Genomic DNA, 22,365 nt, shown 5'->3' with positions numbered 1-22,365 from the left:
CATTGTCGCTCATACAAAACAAAATAGAACACGCCAGAGTTCTTCACCGTAAGAGAGCTTGCCTACACTAGTATCAGACTGGGACTCACTGTGCACCAATGTCTGCTAAAAACACACATTTATAACATCTGTTGAAGACACAGCAGGAAAATTGGGTCGTTATTGAGTTACTATATCAAAAAGTCTCCAAAACTCAATGAGCATTTTTACCACAATAAATTATTACAATGCAATGCAATGCAATGTGTGTAGATTGAAAGATCGCATTTAATCCCATGTCCCTGCCAACATGGTGATAGGATTTGGAAATACTGTACTTTATTTTACCTTAACTTACCCAGCATTTCTTGAAAAGGTAGTATACAAATTAAAGAAATAACCTTATTATGTGGACAGAGCCAACTGGTGCTAGTGTTCTTTTGTGCACTACTATCTCCGCTCCATCTTTATTTATTTTTTCTTCCAGTTGAATTAACTTGTGACCTTGGGTCAACCCATTTCCCCCCACATGGTTCATGTCCTCCTTTGTTTTGTTGTGCAAGTGTGCCGCAGCCCACACTCATTCTTAATTGCACCATGTGGGGCTTGATATTTCACCCGTGTGTGTGATATTGCACCCATCGAAACATGCTTTCTTTTAAAGCTAAATAAAAGGTCCAACTTCAGCAGAAGCTGAACTGAATATAGAATTCCTATGGGAGGAGCACACTTTACCCCTGGATACAATCACGCTGGGACTCTGGATTTAGGAAAATAAGAAAGCTAATGCTTATTATAAGGAACTACATGTTAATAGGAAAGATCAAACGAAGGTGGAGAGGCAGTGAGCTATACTGTACTTCCATCACCACAAAACGAACTGAGAACAAAACGAGGCGGGACGACGATAGACTTGAATGGGCCGAGAGCAGTCACGTGGTTCAGAATCCTCGCAGCTCCTCCTCCTCTTCCTTTCCTCCGCGCTTCAAGACTCCTCCGGTGCAGGAGGGGGCGCTCGCGGCTTCCTTCGGACTTCCGCAGTCGCAAAGGGATGGCGTCATCCGAGCGGGACGCCGGTTGTTCGCCGAGTCTTCCAGGAGGTGCTATGTCGCCGCCGCCGCTCTTCAGCTTGCCTGAGGCGCGGCTGCGTTTCACGGTGAGCGGGAAGGCGGGCTGGGGCGCGAATGCCGCCGCTGGGGACTCCGGAGAGCTGGGGCTTCCCGGGCGCCTTTCCTTTTCGTTTGAGCTCCCTTTTCGTCCCCGCTTATATCCGGAATGGATGGGGAGAGAGAAGCCCATGCTACTTTCTGCATGCCACCCCCCGCTCGAAAAAACGACACATTCACACCCGGTCTTATTCCGTGGCGTTTCCTGCCCAATAAATGTGTTTAGAAATGTAGCGTTTTCGGTGGACGTGGCTTCCCTCGGTGGCGGCGCCGTGTTTACGGAGCTCCCTCTAACCGACCGTTTCCCACGCCCCAAAGGCACAGGCTGCAGACCTGTTTGTTCTAACATAAATCTATTTGCATTTGTATCGACCACATTTTAACGCTGATATCTTCTGCACTTTGGAATTGTGTTTTTGGCTTCGTTTTCAATGCCCGTACCTTGTTGTGGAAAGGAAGGGTAGGGTATATGGAACAGCAATAACAACTGTTTGCTGATAACCCACCACAGGGTGATATTGTCCTCCTTGAGAAGATGTCGAAATTTTGCTTCCAGTAGTGTGGCCAGATGCCCAAGGGAATGGGGTTTCTGCACCTTCAATTGGTGTGTGGAGAAAGGAGTGTTAATAGAAGTAGCTTGCTGGACCTGTGGTGGTGCTCATTCATACAAATCACTGTTTCATGCTACAGTCAACTACGGTAGTGAGGGACGTGTATAACAGTTGAATGTAATATATGTTTAACAAGTTTAACATTCAGTATAATCACTGTAATTCATATCTCATCTTTAATTCTAAAGTGGAACTCAGCCCACTTTCAGGTGGTTTGCTTAGATTGAGTTATACACTGGTAAAATGTAGTCACATGAGTATTTCATTGAAGTCTGATTTTATTTGGATTTATTCAGTCTGCACTCCAAACATTCCAGTTTAATCATGTGAATTGGCCCTAATTCAACGAAAAACAAATTTGTTATTTGCAGAGATAAATGGATGCACTCCTAAGTCTACTTAGTTGAGAGTAGATAATACTTAAATATGTAGTGCTTTCTTCTGAGAAACTATGGTTTGGATTGTGCTTATGGGAGCACCACATCTCATCGTCACCTTTGACTGGACTTAGCTGTCCAGGGGTCTTTTACGTTTACCTTTACCCACCATGTTACATTTTCATATCTGTTTTTAAAACCGCATGGCTAAGGGCATGCATTTTTGCAGCGTTTAAAAGCTTTAAGTACAGAATACACAAAGCTTGAGGCACATTTTATGCTTACATTTATTATTTCTGATTGTCTCAAAAATGGGATAGGATAAACAATTTAAATTTTAGATTTAAACTTAGTTTTGATCCAACAAGTGTGCAAAATGTTAAGAAAATGACACAAGGTAAAAAAAAAAACACACAACCCATTAAAGGTATGATTACTTGATTTGGAATGACCCAAGAATATTTTTTTGTCTGAGTGTACATAAGTCATTAATCCTTTCCTTGTATTGAATATATTCAATTATAATTTGAACTTGTATTCTAATAATGTAAAGTCAGTCTGGTTAGACAAGTCTAGTTTTGGTTTAGGCTGTGCTATGAGCATGTCTTGGAATTAAAGTACTAGAGCAATTAAATTCTAAGTAAATAATGGAACTTTATAAAATCCCTATTATCCCTGGTTCTGGTGAAAAGGCCCCAATACATAAACTTTGTGAAGCAGGTCTGATTTGTGCCTGGGAACCATATGTTACCCATCTTAAATACCATCCTTTTTTATATAGATTTACACATATTATTGAATAGAAATACTACTTTAAAAACTTAATCTTCCCCACTTGCCTTTTCTTCTCAGAACTCAACTCGAGATGCACTTAAGAACAAAACTATTAAACCTTTATTGAGTGCCTTCAGCCAGATACCTGGAAGGTAATCTTTAGTTTGCTTTTTGTTTCATAACATGTATTTAATTATGTTGATATGGAAGGCTTTGGCAAAATAGTCTTAACGCTTTTCTCCTCTGGTAGTGAAAATGAAAAAAAGTTTACCCTGGATCAAGCTTTCAGAGTTGCCCTGGAAGAAGAAATTGTGAGTACTGCTTGTTGTAACTCTACATATCACTGTCAGTAGAAAGTGTATGGTTCTTTTCAGAGTTAAAAATGAGTAATACCTATTACTTCTGATATGTCAGGAAAAACATGGCCACTAAGGGAAGTCACCAAATCAGCTGAACGTTCAATGCTTTGATTCATCTATTTAAAAAACAAAAACTATAATTTCTTGGTGTTGCGTTGGAGGAAACCTGGACTGTGGTCCTGGACAACTGCAGCATCTATGTTGAGGTTGCTTCAGGGCTAGCTCAAGATCACATGATTTCCATGGCAACCACAGGACTGTCCCAGATAGTCACCAACCCAACACACAGAGCAGGGCATACCCTTGATTTGGTCCTTGTCCCTAGTGGGGAGAGTGGTGGTCATAACCCCATTGTGAGGGTCCAAACACTTCCTGGTGAAGTTTGGACTTCTGGTCTAAGCCATTGTAGCAGTTTAATGTTGTTTCTTGACAATGTCCTGGTGTGGCTGTTGGTGAACTTCGAACAAAGTATAGTGTACAAGTTGAATTTTTTAAGTGGATTTTCACCTGCAAAGTAATGTTTCAGTTGTGTACACTTAATAATTACCTTGTACTATATTTGTTCAGATAAACCAAGCTTCCTGTGAAAATGTCCTGGCTATCATATCACTTGTTATTAATGGGGTCACAGAAGGTGAGTGTGGAACAGTTTCTCTCTCTCTAAGTATACAATTCACATTTCTACTTGATTTGTTTTCCTTTAATGTGATTACAACTGTAGGCTGGCATATTATGTTTTGTGTCAGTATCGTAATGGTGAATTACATGACTTTAAGTAAAAATCCTGCTTGTTTATAAAATTTACAGGTGGCTTAAAATAAATAAAATAGAATAACATAATTAAAAACCCTGCTTTAAATACTCCTTAAATAATATTTTGTAACATTTCCCAAAGGTTTGACTGAAGTTCTGGCATTGTGCAGTCAATTGGGTGTTTTTTTCTTTTTCTGTGAGGAAGGGACACTGAGTGGCTTGATACCAGATTTTTCTATTAGTAATTACTATTAGCTTTTCATTCTTATTTGACAACAACTGAACTGAAATAGCTTTTAAAAGTCTACTATTTTCTAAGGCTTCAGTGCTAAATATGCTAGGAAGTAAGCATTACTGAAGACAGTGGGACTTACTTTTGGGTAAATATATATGGAGAGTGAGTTAGAATTGGGCTGTAAGACTATTTTTTTCAGTCTTAGATGTAAAGAATTGCATCTGTAAATCGAGTAAAACATATTCTGATTAGATTGTACATTGAATTGGAAAGTCTTTCAACATAAACAAATTTCAAGTGCCTTAAAATTTCCTGAAGCTAATGTATACATGTATTCTGACCCATGAAGGTATCTGCACTGCATCAACCCCTTTTGTCCTCTTGGGCGATGTTTTGGATTGCCTTCCTTTGGATCAATGTGATAAAATTTTCACCTTTGTGGAAAAAAATGTAACTACATGGAAATCTGTAAGTATTATTGTTTCAGGATAGATTTATTAGAAGACTTTTGGATCTCTGTATTGCTTTCCAATATGTACCTGTGATATATAGCTTTGTTAAGCCATTAGTTGCTTAGAAAGAAAAGAACGAAGCAATAATTCTTTCAATTCCTTTCTGGAAGCTGGTGCTGCGCACTACTGTTGTGCCCTGTGGAGGGATTTGACCTGTGAGGTTTAAAGTGTGCTGTTTTGAAATTGTATGTTTGGTGTAATTTTGGATTAAAACACTTTAATGTTGTTTTGCTGCATTGTGGTTTTTTTTAAAGAACATTTCTGACTGAAATAATAGATATCTATTAATATATAATGGGAATTCACAGGGCTTCTCCTTTCCTCTACTCCTCTGCGGCCCCCATATACCACCAAAATCTGGTCTGGAGAGTTGAGGAGCCCTCTGTAGCAGACTCTGGGGGCACACAAAGAGATGGAGAGGGGTTTAAGAGAAACAGGATGTCCTGTGACCCAAGTGGATTTTTTGTTGCACAAGTGGATGTACATAATTGATTGTCACCCATAATCTTGTTGTGGGCAAGTTGTCTACAAGCATGCTCTGGGCTAGGCCTGATATAAAGTGCCTGTTCTTCTACAGTTAAGTGAATTTATTTACAGTATCTATGTAACCTCCAGCCTTCTTACTTAAAATGTTAATTGATTGCATCCTTTTGGTAATTTATTTTTAGAACACGTTTTATTCAGCAGGAAAGAATTACTTGCTGAGAATGTGCAATGGTGAGTAGTCTTGTTTCTCCACTTCATCCCCAGTTCAGTGCAGTTCATCGAATCTTCACTCATCTCCAAGCCAACTACATTTGAACAGTCCAGACACTGAGGTCCACCTCCAAGGGCCTTCTCGCAGTTCCCTCACTGCAAGAAGTGAAGTTACAGGGAACCAGGCAGAGGGCCTTCCCGGTAGTGGCACCCGCCCCGGGGAACGCCCTCCCATCAGATGTCAAGGAAATAAACAACTATCTGACTTTTAGAAGACATCTGAAGGCAGTCCTGTATTGGGAAATTTTTTATGTCTGATGTGCTACAATTTTTTAGATATTCTGTAAGCTGCCCAGAGTGGATGAGGAAATCCTGGCCAGATGGGCGGGGTATAAATTATTGTTATTACACAATTAAAGATAAAAAACTATTTCATGTTGCAGCCAGACATGTGCTTCAGTTTGAACTCTTTGAACAGGGTATTAGTTTTGTGTTTATATTTGAAGTTCAGATAATTACTGCATGATTACTCAGAAGTAGTTCCGAGTGAGTTTGGGCCTGCTTCTCACTGAGGGTTAGGACTGCAATCTCAGCCAGTGGCATGGTGGGGGCCTTCCCCTGTTGTATCTTCCTCATGTTGCCCTCCCAAGCCCTGTCCCTGGGCATGCTTGGGTGCTCCTGTCCTGGCTGGGAAGCCACGCTCTGCTGCTGCAAGGGAAGTGAAGAAGTTGGTTGCCTGTAGGACATTTATCAGCTCCTTAACATACCACAGTCTGCCCATGAAAATTATAAAAATTCTGGAGCCATGATAAGATAAAAAAAATATTCTCCATATTTATCTCTTTGTTTAGACCTCCTGAGACGATTGTCTAAATCCCAAAATACAGTATTCTGTGGAAGAATCCAGCTATTCCTGGCTAGATTGTTCCCACTTTCAGAAAAATCAGGTGAGATTTGTTAGTGTATAATGACATAAATATACTCAAATGGAAAAATGGAAGTCTGCTGCATATCTTAAGTTCTTTTCTAATTTATGATGGTTGTAATCTGTTTAGTTATGTAGCCTGCCTTAGCCAAGGAACTCTCTTAAGCTGGTAATGGTAGGCATTTCCTGTCTCGCTTAATTGTAGCTAAAGTACAATGATTGTTTTTTATTGTTGATGGGAAACATCATATCTTCTGCAAATTGACATATGCGAGTTACAAATGTCATATTGGGTTATAGGTATAATTATTTCCTCTGTTGTTCTTGGCTTTTAACGTGCATCCTTTTTTCTACAGGCCTTAATTTGCAAAGTCAATTTAATTTGGAAAATATCACAGTTTATAATACCAGTGAGCAAGACAGCACTCTTGGACAGAAGGTGGGTCATCTTCTTTTTATTTTCTATTATATTTTCCATTCTGTGGGAAACCTGTAGAACAAGGCATAAAATATCACTCTGCTTTCTATGCACTCAACAAATACACATGCAGCTCTCAAAAGAGGGCAAACATTTTTTTGAAAAATCTTGTTACTAATATACATGTGAAGATAATTTATTTTAAGTATCAGATTTCAAATTTTAGCGCTTTTCTAAACTGGAGTCTTAAGGGAAGAAGGCACAAGGTGGAAGAAATTGCTGTATCCTATCTGAGCTCTTTGCGTAATTTACTAATTACTTAGAATTCCAGTGATAAAGAATATTTTAATCTTTAATCTGCATCTCCTAATTTTCTGGTGCAAAGCCTTTTTCAGCGTTATTAATTCTAAATGCCCTCTTTCTCTTCAGCATGTTGAGGAGAGAGATGAAGGGATGGATGTAGAGGAAGGTGAGATGGGAGATGATGAAGCTCCTACAACTAGGTAAGCTCTTAGACCAATTCGAGCCATTCGTTTGTTCTAAAATGGAAAAAAAGTGCCTGAAATATCTTCTGTGGCTAGAGCAGGGGTGGGGGAACCTTTGGTCCTCCAGTTATTGAGGAACTATAGCTCCCATAAGTCCCAGTTGTAGTCTGGAAACATCTGGAGGGCCACAGATTCCATGTCCTCTTATCCATGATGATATATTCGGGATAATGTTTATAAACAGTTTCATCCAACTAACTTGTATTGGAGTGAAAAATATTTCTGGGTGGCTAGTGATATACATCATGCAGTTAATTTGATTAGCTTGGTATTCATTAATATATCTAGCTTTGACTTACATGGTTGCAAGAGTGTCTTCTGCCACTGTTTTGTGATAATTGAAAATTGGAGCTGTATTAGTGGATTATCAGTTCTTTGCTAGCATGTCTAAGGGACCAAACGAGAAGTGTGGATAGAACTAGTAAGCATAGCAGATGCAAATAATGCTTTCCTTCAGGTGTGCAAGATTTTTTAAAAATAGATAATTCATAACATTGTAGCTGCTTCATCAAAAATGTCATCGTTCACTAGAGACATTCCACAGCCACTAAATGGGCTTTATTTAGTTATATACAGCATTTTCTAAAAGGGGATGCTTTACAGAGAGGCATTTACCATTAACGGCTTTCACATTAATTCTAGGAGTTGAAGAGGGAACTTTTGCACGAACTTGGGAAAGTTTCCTGCCTGTGTTCATTTTAATTGGGCACCTCATGTGGGGTATAAATTTAAATGATCGATGAATGTATCTTCAGGAATAAGCAGAAGTGTGTGAGTTTATATGTTAAATGTTTTGTTAGTTCCATTCCAATAGATTACAACCTGTATAGAAAGTTCTGGTCACTTCAAGATTACTTTCGGAATCCAGTGCAGTGTTACGAAAAGGTTTCGTGGAAAACATTTCTGAAGGTAATACTTCGTGGCATTATTTCTCCTCTACGGTCTGTTTTGTGCGTACTCTTTCTGCTGTGTTTGACCTGTGTAAACAACGGTATTGACAGATGGTGGCATATATCATTGGAGGACGTGTAGGTCCTTGATAAATTAACTGACGCCAGGCTGTGTAATAGTGTTTGACAGAGTAGATAAATGTTAAAGTTGGACTCTGGAAAGGAGCATCAGTAGATCAGCATTTTGCATATCAAATTTCAGGTCCTTAAATATTACATTTTATTTTATTTTTTTCAATTTTAAACAAGTACTCTGAAGAAGTACTGGCTGTCTTTAAGAGCTACAAGTTGGATGACACCCAAGCGTCGAGAAAGAAATTGGAAGAGCTGAAAGCTGGCAGGGAGCATGTTTACTTCGCTAAATTCCTTACAAGTGAGAAGGTATTGTGTTTGTTGTTCTTAACTGACATGAAAGCTAGCTTTTATGGGCAAAGGAGTGTTATCTTACCAATGGGGAATAATTAGTTGGAATATTGGGTGGTCTTCAACTAAGATCTATTCATAGTAGACCTTTTGAAATTATCATTATTTTCAGTGGGCCTGCTTTGAGTAGAACTGATATAGGATACAACCCACCCTGCATTGTTGGGTCCATGGTTAACTTTTCCCGCTCTGTATTTCTGTTCTACGTTGTAAAATACATTGCAGGAGGCTTTCTGTCCCATCTCTGCATCTTTTCTTTCAGTTAATGGATTTACAGCTGAGTGACAGCAACTTCCGCCGACACATCCTATTGCAGTATTTAATATTATTTCAGTATCTAAAGGGACAGGTGAAATTTAAAAGGTAGGGTAGTATTATTAAATTGGAACTAATTTGTTTTTTAGATGCTTTATTTTTACTCGTATAAAATCCCTGGAGAAACTTTTTATTGTTTCCCATAATGGAAGAGAGAACTGTGATCTAGGAGGTGGGCATTTTCACCAATGCTTCCTTTCCTTTGCAGCCTCCAGCAGTCCCTCACATCCATTTCTGGTGGGTCCATGAACCTCCCAGAACAGCTCTTCAGGGACCATGGGGGTGGGAATAATTCATACTCAACTTACTAACTTAAATGTGCTGAACTTCAGTCTTCTTGACATATGTGGTGGCTTGCTTTCTAGTTCCAACTACATTTTGACAGATGAGCAGTCCCTGTGGATAGAAGATACTACAAAATTAGTTTACCAGGTCAGTGATATAGACTACAAGCAATAAATGTACAAGTTGGTCTGTTTTTGTTTTTGTTTTGTGTTGTTGCAATTGAAAAATCAAGTTTGCTTAAGCTATCTAGATTGTGAAGCACATTTTGGATTAGAAACCAAAATATATTACAATATTTCTGAAGCTGCAGTCCTAACTTTGGATGCTGCAACCTTTGGCTAACTCTTTGATATCTGATAACAGCTTCTTTCAGAAAATCCTCCCGATGGAGAGAGATTCTCAAAAATGGTAGAGGTGAGTGACCTCTTCATAAATAGAACTGAATAAAATTTTAGATGAGTACCATCCACTTAAATGGGGTTTGCATCAAAACAGTGAAATGACAGTTTCAAGTGCTATACCTGATGTTTGCTTACTGATAATGTCTGCTGGCACTTTCCCCTCTAACTGCAAGATATTCGCCATGGACCCATGACAAAGTGTGTGGGGTTGGATCCAGATATGCCCTTCTACGAATGGAAGGGTCTTTCCATTTATGAAATGCAGTGTGATCAAGTGAAGGCTGGCAGCCCCTGTGCCACCAGCAACACTTCCAGCAGGTCCCTCAACTAGAGCAGAGTTTTGCTGAACTAAGGAGGCTGAAGGGGGAATTGGCAATTTTTTTTCTTCCCACACTCTTCCTCTAGCAAGAGTGTCCTGTGAATAGAACAGAATTTTGAATCCAGCTCATATTAACAAAGATTACCTTTTCCCACTGTCAGAAGTAAACACGGAGATTGTATTTCTCTGACCTCTACCCTGGATATCTGATATGCTCATAGTGCAGATTTCTTTAAATGAAAAATGTTAATACTGAAGGTGACAGTAACTCACACTGACACATTCATATGGTTTTGCTTTTATAGCACATATTAAACACAGAAGAGAACTGGAATGCATGGAAAAACGAAGGTTGTCCAAGTTTTGTGAAGGAAAGGTAAGAAGTTCAAAAAGGTTGTTTAGAGATTGTATTGTATTGGATCAACATTCCGGTTCAAGGCTTCATCTTCCTGTTATACCTGTGTTTATATATAACATTTTCAAGCTAATAAACAGGTTGTGCTGTATTATATTAAACTATTTAGAAACAAATTCATACCATGGAGCTTTCCCTCTCTAATAATAATAATTTATTATTTATACCCCGCCCATCTGGCTGGGTTTCCCCAGCCACTATGGGCGGCTTCCAACAGAAATATTAAAATACAATAATTTATTAAACATTGGGTACATAACAGGAGTCAGCAAACCTTTTCAGCAGGGGGCTGGCCACTGACCCTCAGACCTTGTGGGGGGCAGTCTATATTTTGAAAAATAATGAACGAATTCCTATGCCCCACAAATAGGCCAGAGATGCATTTTAAATAAAAGCACACATTCTACTCATGTAAAAACACCAGGCAGGGCCCACAAATAACCCAGAGATGCATTTTAAATAAAAGCACACATTCTACTCATGTAAAAACACCAGGCAGGGCCCACAAATAACCCAGAGATGCATTTTAAATAAAAGCACACATTCTACTCATGTAAAAACACGCTGATTCCCAGACCATCTGCAGGCCAGATTTAGAAGGCGATTGGGCTGGATCCGGCCCCCGGGCCTTAGTTTGCATACCCATGATACATAAGCTTGGTAGGTTCTTGTCATTTTACGGACCTCTACTTTGAGATGTTCAGGTACAGCTAAGGGAAATGTCTAAGGAGCTTGGGGTAGCATTTTAGCATAAAAAAGAAACACAATTACAGTGGTACCTCGCAAGATGAAATTAATTCGTTCTGCAAGCCGTGTCGTATTGCGAAAACGTCGTCTTGCAAGGCACCACTGTATTTCCACTGTATATCCACTAGGTGGTGCTGTGGCTTTAGAAAAAATCATCTTGCGAAGCACGGCCATAGAAAAATTCGTCTTGCGAGTCACCATAAAAATGTTTTTCGTTGCGTGAGGCATTCGTCTTGCGAGGTACCACTGTATTTGCCCAAGGTAGAACAGATAATAGCTGTACTGTACATCTTTGCACCATGTTGCTTGTTAACCTTGGCATATTTGTTCTGTAGACCAAGTGATCCTAAGCCAATGAGACTCATTGTGCGAAAGAGACCCGTTCCTGAAGATTTCCTGGGGAAAGGACCTAACAGAAAAATTCTGATGGGGAAGTATGTTAAACCTTTATAGTTCGTCATCTATATATCTGTAATCTTTTATAAATAACAATGACATGAAAACTGTTATTTTGAGGTTTGGTTAAGTTATGAATGTCAATAAATAAATTTATTTCTGACATTTTAGGCTGCTGTTCATCACATTAAAAAGATCCTAGCAAAACAGAAAACGCAATGATTAAAACAAACCAAGTAATTTAATTGTTAATGAGTGCAGCAGTATGAGAATTCCAAGGTGGCGGGTCTTACTTATTTAATTTGAACGCTTGTGGAAATGAAATAATAGAATCATGGAATTGTAGAGTTGGGTCATTGAGTCCAACTCCTGCAATGCAGGAATCCTGCCCACAGCTTAGCCTGGGCGGGCTCAAACTACCAACCTAGTTAACAGCCATTGACGCATTGCACCACACATTTTTACATGCTAGTGGAATCCCATCAAAATCTCTGCCATCTGTATTTCCAGGGGAAATACAGCTGTGGCCCACAATGAAGAAGACTCTCTCATGTCACCATATAGTGCTGGTGTGGGAAACCTTTGGCCTTCCAGATGTTGCTGAACTACAACTCTAATCGTCCTCAGCCATGCTTGCTGGGGTTGATGGGAGATGTAGTTCAGCAATATCTGCAGGGCCAAAGGGCCACAGCTTTTATAGCAGACCAAGACTGCTGACAGAACAAGGCCCATATATAATGGTTGACAGCATCTCCTGTTCATTTTATCTCTATTTTAATTTTTCTTAAGACTTGGGCCTCTTTCTTGCTGAGCCAGTGTTCATTTAAGAAACAGCAGAACAGTGTGTATTGAAGTTTCCTACATAGGAATTTAAAGGTGTTAGATATGATCTCTTAGTGTGTGTGTGTGTGTGTGTGTGTGTGTGTGTGTGTGTGTGTGTGTTTTAGACAATTAATGCAATTTTTTTCACTTTGAAGAAGCCCCTCTTTGCAAAATATCTGGCTCATCAAAACACAATTCATAACAATGCAGTAACCTGCTTTTTCATTCTCATTTTAGTGAAGAGTTGACTCGACTCTGGAATTTATGCCCTGATAACATGGAAGCTTGTAAATCTGAGACCCGGTAAGTCATACAAAAATAATATGGTAGGGTGGTCCATAATAAAACAAGTTGGAACTCTTGTGGCCAGTGGTACATCCTGAAGTAATATGACAGTTTTTTATAATAATGCTTGTTTGCTCACTTTATTTTATTATATTTATATCCTTGTTTTGTTCACCATGGAACCCAAGGTAGTTTCTAGGTCAAGCATCCCCAAACTTCGGCCCTCCAGATGTTTTGGACTACAATCCCCATCTTCCCCAACCACTGGGGGCCAAAACATCTGGAGGGCCGCAGTTTGGGGATGGCTGTTCTAGGTCATCCATCCAGGCACTGACCAGACCTGATCCAGACCTGCTTAGTTTCAGTCAGATGGTGGCCTTATGTCCCTTCAGATTATAACCTGGGAATGTTGATGTATATATATTGTAAAAGGAGCATTGCTTCTTTAAAAAAATGATTTTTGTCAAATCCTAGTCATGTAATTGACTTTATATTTACTGTGCCTTTCAGTTTTTCAAGGTCGCTTGACCATATGGGAGCTGCTTCTTGGAGAAAGCTGTATTACTTCTTTGTTTCATATTTTATTTCATAGAATTTATATGCCACTTGATTGTAAAACAAACAAAACCTCAAAACAGTTTTAAAAACCTCAAAGCCAGAAGACCCATGAAGTGATTTGAATGAATAAATGTAGAGAGGGTGAGGACAGATAATCAGGGGACCTGCAGTAAGATTCTTACCGGTATTAGGGCATGAGGTATCACAAAGAACACCTGCTAGTTATTTCACCTGTAATGTTTGTTCCTGTAATTGCAAATACAGATTTAAGCCAACAAATAGTAGTATTTCTTGATGCTTTGATATGGATGGAATACTTTTTGCATGTTACAGATTCTGATATGCTATATCAGTAAAAGGAGCAGTCTTTAATTCACTGAGCTGTTCAGAACCTACATCATAAATGCATATGACAGTAGAAAAATAGTATTTTTTCCTCATTTTATTGTTGGCGACTCTTATATTGAAGGAATTGCAACTAAGACGTGGAAACATGAAGGCAGTCTAGAAAGTTAAACACTAAATCTGACTTTTGTTTTCTAGAGAATATATGCCAACATTGGAAGAGTTCTTTGAAGAGGCTATTGAACAGGCAGATCCTGAAAACATGGTTGATAAAGAGTTTAAGTATGTACTGCAGATCTTTTTTCATTGCCGTTTACATTTCTCATCAATGTTTCACTGATTTGTTCGTCTGCTTCAAACATAGTTTGGCTTGCACAACAAAGCTGAGGAAACAAGTTCCTTTTTCCTAGACGCCAAATGGCAGACTAATTGTGACTTTGATGGCAGGGTTGTGAATAATTCTAACTACGGCTGGAGAGCACTACGGCTATTGGCACGTAGAAGCCCCCACTTCTTCCAGCCAACCAATCAGCAATTCAAGAGTTTACCAGAATACCTCGAAAACATGGTCATCAAATTAGCTAAAGAACTACCTGTAAGTAGTAAAATACCTTTGATTATCTCTTTAAATGCCTTTATCTCTCTGTCCTTAAACTGTGAGCAGATGATTTTGTGTTTGTGTGCTTTATTTGTAACACTTACCGTAGTATTTGTGAAAAGAAATCTCATCAGGAGGGAGACATGAATTTTGGGTTTAAAGGATCCTTTTTGTTTTGTACATCTACTTTTATTTTTGTCTCATGATCTTCCTTGGAAGGGTTCAGCCTTGTGGGCTGGACATTCTCTTGGCCTTTTAATATGCAGGAAAAAATAGAATAGGAATTTGTCTTGACAATGAAGCTTTTAGTTAGTTCTGGGAAGTCAATTTGAGTGAGTGATTATTTTTTGGAACCAGTTACTAAGAATTCATTTTCATTGCAATGGGATGTAATTTCTGTCTTCTTAGTAGTTTTGCATGGGAATTCATAGAAACATTGGTTTACAGTTTCTTAAAAGAATATTAAGCTTTTATTTAGCATTTTATTGTTTAGTAGTAGTTTTAGAAGAGACATCTGTATAAAAAACAAGGTATGGTTTCTTTATAAATTTCAAATGTCTCTTTTTAAACTCTATTCTGCTACTTGTAGGTCAGGAATCACCATGTAGCAAATTCTTTTTAAGTACAGATCCATTCAGTGATATTCAGTTCTCTCATTATAGCCTCCTTCTGAAGAAATTAAAACAGGCGAGGATGAAGATGAGGAAGATAATGATGCTTTGTTAAAGGAAAACAATGAAAGTAAGACTGTGTTCTTGGGGTTTTCCCATTTTCCTCAACACGTGTTGTAAAAGGAGTATGTGAGCAGACCCACGTTCTCCCCCAATTCATCCTGTATGCTGCTTCTGAGTAGCAGTAATAATGCTTGTCCCATGTTCAGAAAGAAGAGCCACACAAAGGCACAAACCAGGGCCTCCTAATCCTTGATACTTTTTTGGACCCTGGCCTTCTTGATGGATAGTCTGTGCTTGTTAAATGAGTAGACCTTGAAAGTACTGTCTCTTCTTGAGCTTTTTTCTGCATCTATCATAGCTCCTTTGTGCAAACTGTTCTTCCAAGACAACATCACCTTGTCAACAGTTGCACTCACTCATCAGCTATGTTAGCTTGAGAATTTGTCCTCTTCTTCTTAAGCTGGTTTTCAAAGACCATCCTTCCAGTTCCATTTCCTGCCTCAAAATTTGTGAATCAGTCTGTCCCTAAACTTGGCATATCCTTGATCTTTCTTTTCCATACCTTTTAGACTGCTTACCGTGTTTCTCATATTATAAGACACGTCTTATATTTATTTTTTCCTCAAAAAAACACACTATGGCTTATTTTCAAGGGATGTCTTATTTTTTTCCTCCTCCTCCTGCCGCGGCCGGCATTGCTGCTGCTCCTATCACTATGTCTTATTTTCGGGGTATGGCTTATATTCCTTGAATGCTTAAAAATCCTGCTATGGCTTATTTTATGGGGATGCCTTAAAATATGAGAAACAGGGTATTTTTTGTGTTCCTTCTGATTAAATTCATTTGCATGATGTCTTCCTTCCTCATGGGATCACTTCATATCCAGTTTGCTCTCTGATTCATGCTATAATTTCATGCAAGTCTTCTATGCTTATTCATCAGTGCCCTACACAATAGTACTGAAAAGTCAGCCTTGTTTTAGTTCCCTCAATGGAATCCTGCTTATGCTACTTACCTGCTCTATTGCATTCTCTCATTTTGGTTAAAGTTCAAATACTCCCTTCCTGACAATGTCTTTTACCAGCTACATGTGAACCTTTCTCCACTCCTTGGCCATCCAGTTTTCATTTCATTGAGGGCTGTTTCTGAAATATATTGTAAATGAATGTGACCAAATAAACAATAGTTATTAACATTGGGGAAAGGCAGCTTTCTTTTGGAGCAGTTAGGGATTCCTTTTGAACTTGCAAAACAATTGCAAATCGGCTGGGCAATTTCAATGTTTAGTAATTTAAGACAGCTGTCTAATATCATGGATTGACTTTAACGTCATGGTTGAGGTTTGCACTTTCAGTGAGTATAAGAGGCCTAACAAGCAATCTGTCTATAGTCACAAATGCAATATGTGACTTCTGTAAAATGATTTTAAGACTGTAGAATTTAAATAAAACTTGAAGCATGAATGTAAAATGAGAATTCTTTACTGAAACTGGACAATGCTAACAAGGTGTTAGTTTTCAGAAACAGCTTTGGTGAGTGCTGCATTATACAATGCTATTATCTAAATATTCTTTTTTGTTTGATTTTAGGTCCAGATGCTCAACGGGATAAACTTGTAACAGGGGAACAAATAGAGTTACTTGCTAACAAGCTTGGGGAATACTGGAATGTTCTGGCCCCATATTTGGAAATGAAAGACTCAGATATAAGGCAAATTGAATCAGATAGTGAAGATGTGAAGATGAGAGCTAAGCAGCTGCTTGTGACTTGGCAAGACCAAGAAGGGATCCACGCTACAATGGAAAATCTGATTACTGCATTGAACAAAGCTGGATTAAATGACCTTGCAGAAAGCCTAACAAATGATAGTGAAAACAATAGCTAAAATAAGTGTTAAACAAGGAAAAAGAAGCTGTTGTTGCTAAGTAACAACCCAACATTTGATAGATCAGTTTAATTTGGTAAGCAATAAAACATTTTAAAGTAACCTTCTGTCTAGAAATTCCAGGAATAAATGAATGCTGTTCAAAAGCAGATAGGAAGGTTACTGACTTTTTCCATGGAGTATGGGTTGTGAAGGGACATAGTACACAAATAGTCCTTACATAATTTGAGATGCCTCAATTGCTCAAATTCTATGAAGATTGGAGAACTATAGCTCTTGGTTAGGGATTCTTCCCCAATGTACATGTGGGTTAAAATGTTGTAAAGCAGTGAAACAGTATCCTTTCCTTTAGTGAAAATTAGGTGCCTGTTGAGTAAACTTGTGTTAGTATTATAGCAAATGGGAAACCACTGAACAGAATTGTACTGGTGTTACAAATTGGTCCCAATATAATACTGATAGAATGGTATCTTCCTGGTCTCTCCCTTGCCCTTGCCCCTAGTTCTGTATGGAAATCATGCACAAGAGAAAGCTGCCTCTAGATCATTCTTTGCAAACCTGGTGCCCTTCAGATGTGTAGACTAAAATTATCACTACCTCTGAGAGCTTTGTTGGCTGGGCTTGATAAGTGTAAGCCAAAACAGTACGAGAGCAGCATGCTGAATTACTCTGGTTAGTTATTAACAGAAAGGGCATGGAAATACCTTTTTAATAAACTTAACGAATGATCATTCTATGCTTGTAGTGTTTTATGCATGGAATTACGACCGCTTGAAGACTTATTTTATATACAGCAAATGTCTGATCATTCTAAGGTACTTCATTGTTGTGGAAGTCTCTCCTGTTGTTGCAGTGTTATAACTAGATGTTCAGTTTTGGCTTGGGCTTTTGTAGAGTGCTAGGTCCTACATGGTCCCCTTCATGGATCAATGGTCCTACATGGTCCCCTTCATGGATCAATGCCTTGTCATGGCGAAGGGGCTTGAATAACTCAGAGAAGCTATGAGCTATGCCATGCAGGGCCACCCAAGATGGACAGGTCATAGTGGAGAGTTTTGACTAAACGTGATCCACCTGGAGAAGGAACTGGCAAGCCACTCCAGTATCCCTGCCAAGAAAACTCCATGGACAAAGACAACAGGCATATAAAAGTTATGACGCTGGAAGATGAGCCCCTCAGGTCGGAAGGCGTCCAACATGCTACTGAGGAAGAGCGGAGGACAAGTACAAGTAGATTCAGAGCTGATGAAGCGGCTGGGCCAAAGCCGAAAGGACGCTCAGTTGCGGATATGCCTGGAAGCGAAAGGAAAGTCCGATGCTGTAAAGAAAAATATTGCATAGGAACCTGGAATGTAAGAACCATGAGTGGAGGTAAGCTGGATGTGGTCAAAAATGAGATGACAAGAATAAATATCGACATCCTGGGCATCAGTGAACTAAAATGGAAGGGAATGGGCGAATTCAGTTCGGGTGACTATCATATCTACTACTGTGGGCAAGAATCCTGTAGCAGAAATGGAGTGGCCCTCATAGTCAACAAAAGAGTGGAAAAAGCTGTAATGGGATGCAATCTCAAAAATGACAGAATGATCTCGATACGAATCCAAGGCAGACCTTTTAACATCACAGTAATCCAAGTTTATGCACCAACTACCAGTGCTGAAGAAAGTGAAATTGACCAATTCTATGAAGACCTACAACAACTTCTAGAAATGACACCAAAGAAGGATGTTCTTCTCATTACAGGGGATTGGAATGCTAAAGTAGGGAATCAAGAGATAAAAGGAACAACTGGCAAGTTTGGCCTTGGAGTTCAAAATGAAGCAGGGCAAAGGCTAATAGAGTTCTGTCAAGAGAACAAGCTGGTCATCACAAACACTCTCTTCCAACAACACAAGAGACGACTCTACACATGGATATCACCAAATGGGCAGCATCGAAATCAGATTGATTATATTCTCTGCAGCCAAAGATGGAGAAGCTCTATACAGTCAGCAAAAACAAGACCTGGAGCTGACTGTAACTCAGATCATCAGCTTCTTATAGCAAAATTCCAGCTTAAACTGAAGAAAGTAGGAAAAAGCACTGGGCCAGTAAGATACAATCTGAATCAAATCCCTTATGAATACACAGTGGAAGTGAGGAACAGGTTTAAGGATTTAGATTTGGTGGACAGAGTGCCTGAAGAACTATGGATGGAGGCTCGTAACATTATACAGGAGGCAGCAACGAAAACCATCCCAAGGAAAAGGAAATGCAAGAAAGCAAAATGGCTATCCAACGAGGCCTTACAAATAGCGGAGGAGAGGAGGCAAGCAAAATGCAAGGGAGATAGGGAAAGATACAGGAAACTGAATGCAGATTTCCAAAAAACAGCAAGGAGAGACAAGAGGGTCTTCTTAAATGAGCAATGCAAAGAAATAGAGGAAAACAATAGAATGGGGAAAACCAGAGATCTGTTCAAGAAAATTGGAGATATGAAAGGAACATTTCGTACAAAGATTACCATAATCAAGGACAAAAGTGGTAAGGACCTAACAGAAGCAGAAGACATCAAGAAGAGGTGGCAAGAATACACAGAGGAATTATACCAGAAAGATATGGAGGTCTCATACACCCCAGGTAGTGTGGTTGCTGACCTTGAGCCAGACATCTTGGAGAGTGAAGTCAAATGGGCCTTAGAAAGCATTGCTAATAACAAGGCCAGTGGAAGTGATGATATTCCAGCTGAACTATTTAAAATTTTAAAAGATGATGCTGTTAAGGTGCTACACCCAATATGCCAGCAAGTTTGGAAAACTCAGCAATGGCCAGAGGATTGGAGAAGATCAGTCTACATCCCAATTCCAAAGAAGGGCAGTGCCAAAGAATGCTCCAACTACCGCACAATTGCGCTCATTTCACACGCTAGCAAGGTTATGCTTAAAATTCTACAAGGCAGGCTTAGGCAGTATGTGGACCGAGAACTCCCAGAAGTGCAAGCTGGATTTCGAAAGGGCAGAGGAACCAGAGACCAAATAGCAAACATACGCTGGATTATGGAGAAAGCTAGAGAGTTCCAGAAAAACGTCTACTTCTGCTTCATTGACTATGCAAAAGCCTTTGACTGTGTCGACCACAGCAAACTATGGCAAGTTCTTAAAGAAATGGGAGTGCCTGATCACCTCATCTGTCTCCTGAGAAATCTCTATGTGGGACAAGAAGCTACAGTTAGAACTGGATATGGAACAACTGATTGGTTCAAAATTGGGAAAGGAGTACGACAAGGTTGTATATTGTCTCCCTGCTTATTTAACTTATATGCAGAATTCATCATGCGAAAGGCTGGACTAGATGAATCCCAAGCCGGAATTAAGATTGCCGGAAGAAATATCAACAACCTCAGATATGCAGATGACACAACCTTGATGGCAGAAAGCGAGGAGGAATTAAAGAACCTTTTAATGAGGGTGAAAGAGGAGAGCGCAAAATATGGTCTGAAGCTCAACATCAAAAAAACCAAGATCATGGCCACTGGTCCCATCACCTCCTGGCAAATAGAAGGGGAAGAAATGGAGGCAGTGAGAGATTTTACTTTCTTGGGCTCCTTGATCACTGCAGATGGTGACAGCAGTCACGAAATTAAAAGACGCCTGCTTCTTGGGAGAAAAGCAATGACAAACCTAGACAGCATCTTAAAAAGCAGAGACATCACTTTGCCGACAAAGGTCCGTATAGTTAAAGCTATGGTTTTCCCAGTAGTGATGTATGGAAGTGAGAGCTGGACCATAAAGAAGGCTGATCGTCGAAGAATTGATGCTTTTGAATTATGGTGCTGGAGGAGACTCTTGAGAGTCCCATGGACTGCTAGAAGATCAAACCTATCTATTCTTAAGGAAATCAGCCCTGAGTGCTCCCTGGAAGGACAGATCGTGAAGCTGAGGCTCCAATACTTTGGCCACCTCATGAGAAGAGAAGAATCCTTGGAAAAGACCCTGATGTTGGGAAAGATTGAGGGCACTAGGAGAAGGGGACGACAGAGGACGAGATGGTTGGACAGTGTTCTCGAAGCTACGAACATGAGTTTGACCAAACTGCGGGAGGCAGTGCAAGACAGGAGTGCCTGGCGTGCTATGGTCCATGGGGTCACGAAGAGTCGGACACGACTAAACGACTAAACAACAACAACAGGTCCTACAAAGTCTCTGTGGGATAGAGGATGCAGTATAGATGTACAGTGAAGGGCAATACATGTTCATGGGTGTGGCTCATTAAGGTTTGGCAATTCCTGATAACTGGCATTTTGTTAAGTTTATGTTCCAGCTGTAGATATTCTGACTTGAGAGATCCATGGCCTTGTCACTGCAACAAAAATTAAAATATGCCCAGAAAGGATCACAATATGAAGAGGCTGATTAGTGGTTTAGCAGATCATTTTGTCCTGCATTCTGTGATGCAGTGTGAAAAGACTGAGCTGAGTTACAGAAGAACCCGTGGGATTTAAGCATGAAATGTTCTTATGGGTAAAGACTATGTACTTTCCCAGAAAATGCTTGCTCTCTTGCCCTGCTCAAGTTGTGAAATACCACACTTAATATGTTCATATTATTCTAAGTATCATAGTGCCTATCTGTGGATAAATTATAAAGTGTGCTTTCTTATAAGGAATTTATTTGCTTTCACATCATTCCCTAGGTATGATACCTGACCAATACATAGCTAATCAAGTTTGGGCCTAGACATGATCAAACAAGAAGCCAGCTACACACAAACAGACCAATACTGCCTGCTTGAAATCAGTGGCTTCCTGTAGATCCGTTACTGTTCACCAAACACATTGAATCGATTCAAATCCTAGAAAGTTTTCAGGACACAGGTCTGCTGAGCACAGTTGGTTTCTATTGCCAGAAACTCCACTACACCATTTTTCTTGCTCATAATTTACTGCTATTACTAGGTGCTTAACTAGTTACTACCAAAGACTTCGTAGCAGGAAAACTAGCCTTCTGTGGCAGGTTCAACAAAATACAGTGGAACCTCGGTTTATGAACACCTCGGTTTACAAATTTTCGGTTTACGAACGCCGTGGACCCATCTGGAATGGATTAATTCACTTTCAATTACTTTCATTGGAAAGTTCGCTTCCGTTTATGAATGCTTCAGTTTATGAACAGACTTCCGGAACCGATTGTGTTCATAAACCGAGGTACCACTGTATACATTCCATGGAGATGAGACTGGACTAGGGAAGTGTACCAACTATTAAGCCTGCAAGATTTCTAGTAGGAACAGGATAAAAGAATAAGAATATGGTGGAACAGAAGTGAGTGACTGCTTACACATTAACTTCTATACAGAGCACCAACCTAGAGAAACCCATTTAAAAGCATATAACATCAGCATGCAGTATAAGGTGGTAGACTGCTCCTCTTCAAGTAAGTTTTTAATAAGAACCATTTCCCAACACTGTAACCACTTCCTCTCTACTGCAATTTAAACCACTCAATCACAGTTCTTAATCTAAACTGTATTATTTGGTTTCCTGTCCAAGCTGGATGGGATGCTTACTTAGCCCTGCATTGGATACAAGCAAAGAGGTGTACGATGAAGAAGACAAA

General features: G+C 39.6%; 2 protein-coding genes across 2 annotated transcripts in view; both read left to right on the top strand.

Annotated features, from left to right (window-relative positions):
* LOC132592550 (uncharacterized) overlaps nt 1-22,365 on the top strand; it is a 254,823-nt gene that overhangs the window by 78,620 nt on the left and 153,838 nt on the right. The gene's annotated exons all lie outside the window — the stretch shown is intronic.
* On the top strand, nt 1,038-16,866 carry THOC1 (THO complex subunit 1). Its single transcript, XM_035125079.2, has 21 exons — nt 1,038-1,135; nt 2,986-3,059; nt 3,158-3,218; nt 3,834-3,900; nt 4,604-4,722; nt 5,435-5,483; nt 6,314-6,409; nt 6,744-6,826; nt 7,235-7,308; nt 8,151-8,259; nt 8,550-8,681; nt 8,986-9,086; nt 9,404-9,470; nt 9,687-9,737; nt 10,349-10,419; nt 11,541-11,639; nt 12,661-12,726; nt 13,810-13,893; nt 14,059-14,206; nt 14,872-14,950; nt 16,473-16,866. The coding sequence occupies exons 1-21, from the start codon at nt 1,085-1,087 to the stop codon at nt 16,766-16,768; spliced, it is 1,977 nt and encodes a 658-aa protein (XP_034980970.2). The 5' UTR covers nt 1,038-1,084; the 3' UTR covers nt 16,769-16,866.

The sequence above is a fragment of the Zootoca vivipara genome, chromosome 8 (genome assembly GCF_963506605.1).
Source record: "Zootoca vivipara chromosome 8, rZooViv1.1, whole genome shotgun sequence".
Lineage (NCBI taxonomy): Eukaryota > Metazoa > Chordata > Lepidosauria > Squamata > Lacertidae > Zootoca > Zootoca vivipara.
Note: the sequence above shows the minus strand (reverse complement) of the source record. Positions and strands in the feature narration are given on the sequence as shown.

What these genes read in the sequence shown, in the direction of transcription:
- THOC1 (XM_035125079.2), top strand. Translation starts at nt 1,085, where the DNA reads ATGTCGCCGCCGCCGCTCTTCAGCTTGCCTGAGGCGCGGCTGCGTTTC. An exon ending in CGTGGAAAACATTTCTGAAG is followed by an intron (nt 8,260 to 8,549) that starts GTAATACTTCGT and finishes ATTTTAAACAAG; the next exon opens with TACTCTGAAGAAGTACTGGC. An exon ending in GATTCTCAAAAATGGTAGAG is followed by an intron (nt 9,738 to 10,348) that starts GTGAGTGACCTC and finishes TTGCTTTTATAG; the next exon opens with CACATATTAAACACAGAAGA.